The sequence below is a fragment of the Alligator sinensis genome, unplaced genomic scaffold (genome assembly GCF_000455745.1).
Source record: "Alligator sinensis unplaced genomic scaffold, ASM45574v1 scaffold108_1, whole genome shotgun sequence".
In the NCBI taxonomy this organism is placed as follows: Eukaryota; Metazoa; Chordata; order Crocodylia; family Alligatoridae; genus Alligator; species Alligator sinensis.
In genome coordinates, this window is record NW_005842110.1 from 1,070,236 (window position 1) to 1,080,255 (window position 10,020).

Here is a 10,020-nt window from a genome sequence, read left to right on the forward strand (position 1 = left end):
CGCCGCGCGTTCGAATGCACCTCCCCTCCCTCGATTGGGTGCCTGCCTCCCAGCCCTGCACTCGCATTGGTGGCCACGCACCTCAATCTCTCCCCTCACTCCTCCCTCTCTCTCTTACTGTCTCCGCACGCCCACGCCGCTTGCCTGAGGGAGTCTTCCTCTACTGTCGTCATCCTGCTGTCCAATCAGATCGTGAGGATGTGGCGCCGGGCGGGGCTTTCAGTCCAGGCCGTTTGAAAAAAAACAAACCCGCGCCGCCGGAGCCCCATTGGTCGGAGCTTTGCCTAAGGCACCCGCTTCTCGTGGCAGCTCGGCCAATGGGAGGGCCGGACAGCGCCAGTTCGAACGGGGGGCGGGGACGGGCTGTTAAGCGCCGGATTCAAAGCTGACGGTTGACGCGCGGCGTAGGGATTATTCAGTGCGGCTCGGCCGGTCCGTCGACATCATGGAGCCGCTCTCCCTACGCCCGCTGGAGTCGCTCAAGTATTGTGAGCTGCAACAGGTGGCCAAGGTCGCTGGACTCCGCGCTAACCTCAAGGTGGGAGCGGGGCCCCGGGAGGGGAGCTGGGAGGTGTTTGTGCCCCGTAGGCGCTGGGGCGGTGGCAGCGCCGGGCTGGGCTGGGCTGGGCTGGGCTGCCCTGCCCTGCCCTGCCCTGCCCTGCCCCCGGTGCCTCGTCGAGTGCTCAGCTCCGGTGGGCGCCGCGGTCCTTCCGCGGGGGGGGGGGGGGCCTGTCTCCTGGGGGCAGACCCTGTCTCCTGGGTCTCCGGCGGCTCCCTCAGGCGCGGCGGCAGGAAAGCTATGGGTGCAACTACACGGCAGAGAACTGGGGTCGGAACTCGTGGCAGAGGTGGTCTCTTTTATTAGATATTTGCAAGCATCTGTCTTTATTCTCATAGGAGAGGGAAAAGGCTGTAAAGTTCTCCGCGGTGGAAATGAAAATTCGTATTTCACAGGAGAGCAGAAGGTGGTGCAAGATCTCCTGGCTGGAATAGTTAATTTTGGCAAATTAGGCTTAGGTGAAAGTTGGAACAGCCCACTTTACCTCGGTGCTGTCTGGAGTCAAGCATGATGTTGAATTATGTTTCCTTCCAGTGATGACATTTCATCTCTCACAGGAGGGTGGTGATGGACTGGTCTCCTGGGCAAGGAATTTCTCTTGTGCTGAGGCAGCTTTGAGCTCTGTGAAGATGCAGATTTATCTGGAACAACAATAGGCAGAAGCCAGGGTGTCGGCTTTCAGGTTTCCGTAAAAATTTTTTTTGCAAATATCTAGTTGGTCTAACAAAAGTCTGCCATGAGTTATAATTCCTTTTGCCAGTGTAGAGACCAATAGGCTACAGCCTGTATCCCTGAAACTGGAGAACTGTACCTTTAAGAAGCTCTGGCATCGGGCCTATTGGGATTTGTTGTTTCTTACTGTGCTTTCTATCTGCAAGCCAGGTGTGCCAGGGAAGAGGCAGCAGAGTTTGAGCAATATTACATAAATGTTCAGGGTACTATTCCATGACACACAAGCAAGATGTATTTAAATAGAAAGGTGAGGAGAGGGGGGCTGCCCAGAGAAGCTGACAGCCGATGGATTGGCTCCCTGGAGTTGGAGGCAGCTCACTCCCAGCTGGAGGGACACCAGAGTAAGCAGCCAGTTCAGGTAATGGGATAAGAAATGCCAGTCCCCTTTGAGACAGTGGCTGAGGTAGTCCTGCCTGCCGCTGACTTCTTGTGCTGCAATTATTATGTTCAAGTGGGAATTTAAAATGTTGTTTTAAGAAGAGCTTCTCGGGCCAGTCGTGAGGTGTCGGAGGAGGCTGAGGTGTTTGGCCACCAGCTTTCATTAAGTTTCTGGGCTAGATGTCTGTTCATTCTTTTGCCTAGGAATTGCCTTTATCTGGCTGATGTAAGCACTGTAAGCTGGTGATGGTATGTAAGTTGTTGGTGGAAGAATAGAGGAATAAACCCCAGATGTTATAATTCATTATGTTTGGTCCAGCGGGGATGTGGTCTGTGTTTGAGAAGACACAACTGGCATCCAACAGTCTATTCATAGCATCTTATTAAGTATTTTCCATGCCTCCTACAAAAGCCTCTGAATCGCTTAGTCTCTAAGGTATCACCCTGCCCTGTCTTCTTTTTGGGAATCAGCTATTAGTGCTGTTTACAGGGAGTCAAAGCTGCTCAAAAGAGACTTACTGTTTATTTATTAGACAGAACAATTAGGGAAGCAATTTTAAAGCAGTTAATGTGCATGTCTACCATGTGTTCTACTATCTCATGGTGGTAACCTAAGGTCCCCTGAGAATAAGCCTCTGGCTGGGAGCAGGTTTACAGTTAGAGCTTTGCCAGAACAGATGTACAAGTCCAGTGATACCCATGCTGGCTCTTCACTGAAATTGATTTTGAACTGGAGTGTCCTTGTTGCAGTTTACCTAAAGGTGCTTATTTTACAGCTCTCTAGTCAACAGTGACTGCTTATGTGGCTCCTATGACTGAGTCGCATAGTGTCAAAGGCTGCTTCTTGGCTGTTAGGCTAAGATCAGTATTATATTCAGTATGTGGGTTTAGCAAAGGAATGTTCCCTGACCAAATGAAAATAAGATATACCAGCAAATGAACAATGAATAACTGCTTCTGCGCCAGTGACTTCTGAGGCAGTTAGCCCATTAGCCTGAAGTCAGGCAGAAGGCAGGGTAGAGATGCACCTGGCTTTTGCCAGCAATGTTTTTCACATGTCATCCTCCTCCTATTGATATAACTATGATGGCAAATATTCTAATATTATAAAAGCCTAAGTCTGTCGGTAACGCTTTATTCATGCTGTGATTGGCTGACAGAAACAGTCAATCGGAGTGCTCCAAGCGTGGGGGAGCACCGCTGTGATTCCAAAGCCAGGCGGAGGACTGGACAGAGGGTGGGGAGCTGAGGCCCCCACCCTGCTCCTTGCAAGAGGCAGAACTGCGGCAGCATGGGGCGTTAGGTGGTGGGACACCATCCCAGCCCCCTCTCCCCGGTCATTTATGACCGGTAATTGGCTAGTTTGTTATAAAGCTGTAGCCCTCATCTCAATTAACCATCAGACTTTCCATCTCATGCCATCTCCCATGCCTGAAAGTGTCTTTGTTTAAATTAGCGGGGGGGTCAAAGATTCAGTCAGTGGGCTGAATCTGACCTGTGGAGCTCTATGATCTGGTCTGTGGGTCTTGGGCCAATCCCCACATACCACATGTGGCACACACTAGCCCCAGTGCCTCATGTAGCACAGGGGGTCAGTCTTGGGTACATGTTGCATGCAGCTCCCACAGAAGACCAGCCCTGGGCACTAGCTCTGGGCTGGTCTGGATTGGACCTACAGACCATCCCTGTATGCTGGAGCCAGTGTGTAGGGCTGGTCCAGAATGGGCACCACATGCAGTACATGCCCCATGCTGGGCTTGCTTGCAGTATGAACCCTGGACCAGGGCCAGCATGTGGTGTGTGGGGTTGGACCGAATGCAGGCAGAGCACATGGGGCCAATCTGTAGCACATGCTTCCTGCAGTGCCCCTCCAGACTGGGCCTGTGCACTATATCTGGGGCCAGTTTGGATCAGGGCCACAGACTGACCCTACACACTGGAGCCAGCATACAGGGCCAGTTTGACAGGGACACTTCATGCATTAAGTACCCCATGCCTGCTCTGTGAGCCCTGGCCCAGGGCCACTACATGCTGCTTAAGTGCATGAGGTGCCTGCACCAGACCAACCCGGCTTCCTGGCGGTGTGTGCAGCTGGTCTGTGAGCTTGATCCCTGTGGGGCTGGAACTATTTGATGTCCTTGGCTTAAATCTTGCTAGAGTTCTTTGTTGTTCCCATGTTATCTGAATTTGCAATCGGGACCATAGAATTGGTGGTCTTGGAAAGAACCATTAGATCTTCTAGATTGGGATATTCAGGCTGCAGCTCATGGGCCATATCTGGCTCCTGGTGCCTTGCCATCCAACCTGTGGGGCTCCTTATGGGTCTATGGGGAGCCTGGTGGGCTGTGGCCCTATGTCCTAGATTGGACACATGGGGGGGGCAATCTTGGCATGTGGGGCCAGATGAAGGGATGATGTGGGGCCCTGATCCTTGTATGTGGGGCTGGGCAGAGGTGACACAGTCCAGATCTGGGTGTGTGGGCATGATCCTGAGGCGCAGGGTCTGATTAGCCCACAGATCAGCTCTATACCACTTGTTTGGTCTCAAGGACCAAAGGGTTGAGTACTGCTATTTTAGATTACCTGTTACATAAAGAAAGCAACAATACTCACAAAAATTATCAGTTTTCAGTTTTGCTACTTGGGGGAAACTAAGAGTATAACTACACTGTGGAGAACTGTACCTTTAAGAAACACTGGCATTGAGCCTATTGGGATCTGCTGTTTCTCACTTTACTTTCTATCTGTAAGTCAGGGGTGCCAGTGAAGAGGAAGACTCTGAACGTAATTCAGAAAGAAATCTAGCTGATTCTAAAGCATTTAGTAGTTTTGAGTTCACTGAGACAAAGTTTGAGCAATATTACAGAAATTTAGTCCTTACTAAATAACTGCTGGTACTGTGCAGTCCTGGCACTGCACAGGTTATTTCTGACCCTACTGGGTAGTTGCTCATCACTACTACGCAGTAGCAGCGCTGTCACAGTTCATGCCCACTGACACTGTTGCTGTAGCAACAAGCTATGTCGCTGTAGCTATGGTGACATAGCATCTTATATAGACGTGCCCACTGTGTCTAAGACCAGCAGACAAGTGGGCATAAACCGGCTGGGAAATTTGAACACTGTCCCATAACGTAAGATAGGCTTGCTGCATTGGAGCCAGGTTATGGTGATCAGCTGCAGAGTCCTGGGATTTCCAGTTATGGTGGGAGGACCAAATTGGGAGGCTGGGTCATGCCCCAGTTAAGACATGGGTAAATGACCAAATTAAGATGTTTGAATGTGATGGGTTTGGGGAAACAAGGAATATGCTGACAGGACAAAATGTGGACAGTGTGATGACAGCAGGAAAACCAATCAATGGTAGCCGGAAATGGAGTCATCAGGAGGAGGAAAAATAAAGGAGGGATTTCAGAGCAGCAAAGGACAGAGGGCACACCACTAGCCCGTTTCACCCACCCCATTGGTGGAGATGAACCTTGGCCATTGACCTCCAGGCTGCTGACATCTGACATTCAAGAGAGAACCACAGGGTGAAGCTTGTATACTAGCCAGACAAACCTTTCCTCTGTGACAGCTCTAGGCTTGGTAGATATAGAATTGGGGTGGGGAGGTGGGTGTTATTTAGTTTGCCTTGCCTTCCTTATTCTTATCTGCTATCACTGTGTATCAGTAACATCTTCCATTTGATAACAGGTAAAAGTTGTAGTCAGTCTGAGGGTTTGGGTCCACTGAGAACAAGGTATCTGGGTCATAAATGTAGTGCCAACAATTTCCAGACCCATGGGGAGACCCGTGGGCTAGATGACATGGCCCCATATGCCAGATTGGGTACATGGAGCCAACCCACAGTATCAGGCTGCAGCTGGGTTGCGTGTGGGGAGCTGGCCCCCTGCTGCTCACCCTGCCTACAAGACTGGAAGTGTTGAGCATCACTGACCCAAAGGGATTTTTTTCTTCAAGCAATGGACATTTTTTGCAGCAAATGATAGTAAGACTAGAGTGGGGTCAGAAACTGCTACCTCTCCTGCAAGTGCTATTAACGTATCAGGTCTGCTTGTCAAAAACACATGGGAGGTCAACTCTGGAACTTTCAGAAGCTCCGTATATCTTCCTATTTGGACAGGCATTTAGCAAATTCAAGCTAGGCTGAGATAGAGCCCTTAAACACTCTGTTGCTATTTGAGTTCCCTTTTTAAGTTGTTTTATTCTGTTATTGCTTTCCTGTTTTATAACGTCCTCTGTTCTCTTTTTGTAAGCTTATAACTTACTCTGATCTCTCTATGTAAACTGCCCTGAGCTTTTGCTGGAAAGGGCAGCATAAAAAATAAATAAAAATAACAGTGTCACTAATACATGATACACTATTGTAAATGTTTCCTCTGGTGCATTTTTACGTATTTTTCTGTAAGCTGAAGTTTTTCTGGCTGTTGTTTACACATATCCAGTCAAAGGATCAGTATGTATTAAGTTTCCACTGTAAAGTACACTGCAGTGGATATCCACTTGCACATTAATTTTTAAAAAGATAAGCTTATTCGGATCAAATGAATGAACTTGGTTATCTAGCTCTACTTTTTTCTCAGTTGTAACTTTGGTTTGAAGATTTAGTATCCCAAAGAGACCTATATATATACCCTGGGTATAGATGAATGTAATGACTATATCAATATCAAATGATGCTGAGTTATGCTGTTACATTATAACTTATATCTGTATTTTTCTGTAGCCACATAAGCATAGCAAATCCCTTGTAATTTCAACCCTTTCATTCTGGGTCAGGGTGGATTTGATTTAAATCAGCAGGCAGGAAGCCTTGATTTAATCATTGCTATCTACAAAAAGTGCGTTCTTTCGTTGTTTGATATCCTCTATTCATTTAACTTCTTGAACCTCTGCACTTGAAGAGAGAGGTAAGGGCTTGACTCTGTGTACACAAACTTGCAGAGACAAAAGGGCTGATGGGTAGGTAATCAGGTCTGTCAACTCTCATCTCTGTATACAGTACTGGTGTTAATAAGGATGTCTCTGGAGACAAATCCAGTTTGAGAACTGAAACTATGCATCACAGAGATGCTTAATGGGGTCTTCTAGACTGAGCACTGCATTCCATTGGGTAGAGTGGTTTTATAAAAACTTCCTAAAAAAGTTGTCATGACTATATTATCTCAAATAGTATATAATTAGAATTTATAATCCCTATTTCATGGCCATATCTTTGAGCTCTAACATATCTTAAATTAAAACTATCTTTATATAGTTGTTTTTTTTTTTTAAAGCATCTTATTAATAAGATCAAATAAAAAATTGATTTAAATTTTAAAAAATCTGATTTAAAGTTAAAGTTTTGGGATAAAGTTACAGTAGCTAACTTGTATCACTATAGGAGCATGCAGATGTAATGGTTTTAATATAACAGCTGATGCAGATTCCTGAGTAGCAGTTCCTCCTCACGTTTCAAAGCAGTTAAGTTACGTTTTCCCATAACTTCTGTCACTGATCCCCTCTGACTGTGAAGTGCTGGGCTCTTCGGAGGGGGGCTGGACTAAGGCTGCACTTGGGGCAGGCAGTGGCATGGGGGGGGCGCTATGGTGAATTTTGGGGTGGCTGTAGCCCCTCCCCCCATCCCAGTTCTGCTGCCGCCCACCTCAAGCACAGACCCAGCCCAGCCCCTCTTTCCCCACTCCCACTGGGAAGAGACCAGTGCTGGCCCCAAGTGTGCAGCGGCAGCCTGCCCTTGCCCCATGTACAGATCCAAGGGGGCACATGCCTCTCATACCTTCCCTGGGAGTACGTGCAGCAGCGGGAACTACCTCTGGGCCCCTGGACAAGCCACTTGTCTCTACCTACGTCTGCCCCAGCTCCACTCCCACCCTCACTGTGGGGGCCTCAATCTTCTCTTTTCCACTGTCCCCCCCCGCCACACTCCTTCCCTCCCCAACAGGCTTACCAGCCTGATGTTGCTCTCCAAGCTGCCAGACTGCATATCAGCGATTGGATCGGTATTGTCAGATATGGCTCGTTAATAATCATCCATCGGTATCGGCCCAAAAAATCTTTCAGTGCACCCGTAATTGTTGCTCTTAACACAGACCCTAACACAGCTGTTCAGAAAGTTCTGGAGATCTGTGTTTTTGTCTTTTGTTTTTGCATTTATCAAGGCATGAAATGACATAAAGCTGAAAACAATTTCTAATTGTTGCAAGAAAAATAAATAAATAAAAATTATGTTCACTAATTAGCCCTATCATTGCTGCCTAGTAGACGCATCTGAGCTTGCTTTAGATAGGTCAGGTATGATTTAGGAGTGTAGTTGTGAGAACAGAGCACAGGGGGTGCAGCTAACCACTGCTGTATGCACTCCCTGGGGGTCAGAGCGGGACTCATACCCCACAGATCTGTGTGAGGGGTGGAGGTGGGTTGCCTGCTGCAGGCTTCTGCCCCACTGCCCTCCCCTGGGGCCTCCGCAACCCAGCAGGTGCAACCCAGCGCTGCAGGTAACAGTGGGGCCACGCGAGGATCTCCTTGCCGCTGCAAGCTCTGCCCTACCCTGGTGACACATCCTCTGCGTGTGCAGCAGCCGTGAGGGGCACAACCCCATGCCACCACCCCTGCTGATGCCGCGTGCACAAGAGATGCATTGCCACGGCAGTGTGGAGCTTGTAGCAGCAGGCAGCTTACCTGCATGGCCCCACTGCTCTGCAGCATCAGGTTGCACCTGCTGGGCTGTGAAGGCCCCAGGGGAGGGCAGCAGGGCAGGAGTGGGAGTCCGTAGTGGGCAGCCCACAACTGCACACAGATCTGGGGGGCACGGGTCTCCCCTGCCCTCAGTGTGTGTAGTGGCAGGGGAGATGGACAAGACAAACCCCCCAGACAAGCTGCTTGTGGCTCCTTCCTGCCTTCCACCAGGGCCCTGTGGCCGCACATTGCAGCCCTGGGCCTCAAGCCCCATGTACCACCTGCTGGGCAGCAGCCCCAGCCCAGCCCAACTCCCTCCCATGGGTGACTGGTGCCTCCCAAGTCTGGGGGGGCACCAGATTGACAATGGGGAGTGGGGTGGTCCCCTAGTGACAGCCAATTGCCAACTGGAGGGGGTCCCCCAGCAGCCAATTGCCGAGCCAGTGGTAAAACCAGAAGTGTACTTCCAGTTTTGAAGCTGGCACTTCCAGGGGGTGCACAGCCAATCTTAGGGGGTGCACGTGCCAATGCTCCCTCTCTCTATTGGGGCCTCAATCCCCTCCCCCCCCACTTCTGGGGGAACTGTTCTCTCTGCTGCCTGGCAGCCATGTACATTTAAATCAGGACCAGGTAACTATTTCAGGCGGAAGGCCTCTTGAGTTTTGGTGAGTGATCGAGGGCTACATGGGTAGCCCTGCCCCTTCAGATGCCCCACCCCCTGGTCGCCATCTTGGGACCAGAAGTCCCACCCCTTGGCCTTTGCCACCGAAGTCCCTCCCCTTGCCCCTGGAAGTACTCCTTTTGGAGAGGTGGCCTTAGAACCGAAAGTTACACCCTGTCATATGGTCTGTGTCATAAGATTCACCCACCCAACACCAAACTACCCCGCTTACCATATCTGTCCCAGAATCCCCTGCCCTCATCACATGATCCCTGAAGGTGTACCTCTTGACCGGGAAACACTGCCAAACACCATGGCCCACCTTCACAGTACATGGCCTGCTCCTGGGTCCCTAAGAGTTCTGCCGTATGGGCCACAAGGCACGGGCACAACTTACCAGGTACCAAGGGGTTGTGAACCCTCTAACATCCTGCCCCAGCAGTGGGGTTTCAGGGGCATCAGACCTCCCCCAGAACAGAGCCCAACCAGTTGAGTCAAGGGCTGCACACACACAACCTTTCAGAACCAATCATTTAAAAAGGTATAGATAAAGTATCATATACTAAAAATCAAACATCTACTATAACAGATTTTAATTTTATTTAAAAAAAATAATTTGAGCAGTGATTAACTTAACGCTCCAGAAAACAATGTGACAAACATACAACCATAATATAAATAACTTAACTTGCATTACGCATCAAAAGGATAAACATGGCTATTTCTATTGGCTGGTGCAGACCCGGCCAGGCTCCTCCTGTCCCCAACAGCATGTGGGAAGCTGACTTCTGCTGCATGCCACCTTTCCTGGCTGGTGCTTGTCATTACCCAGTGATTGTGTGTGTGCTTCGGCACTGCAGAATTATTTCCCGCCACGTGGAGCTTTCTTTGCACGGTGCAATTCTCAGCTGCAGAGAGAAAACCCCGGTGCAAAGTAGTTCCCGCCGCTCGCATGCAAATTTGTGTCCCATTATTGGCTGTTCCTAAATTATTCCCACGTGGCGGGTAGCGAC

General features: G+C 49.5%; 1 protein-coding gene across 1 annotated transcript in view; it reads left to right on the plus strand.

Moving 5' to 3' along the window:
- Positions 1-50: 50 nt before the first annotated feature.
- NUSAP1 (nucleolar and spindle associated protein 1) overlaps positions 51-10,020 on the plus strand; it is a 44,391-nt gene continuing 34,421 nt past the window's right edge. Inside the window, exon 1 of the mRNA XM_006024605.3 lies at positions 51-538. Coding sequence (XP_006024667.1) covers positions 446-538 — 93 coding nt within the window. The 5' untranslated portion in view covers positions 51-445. The remainder of the gene's footprint in view (positions 539-10,020) is intronic.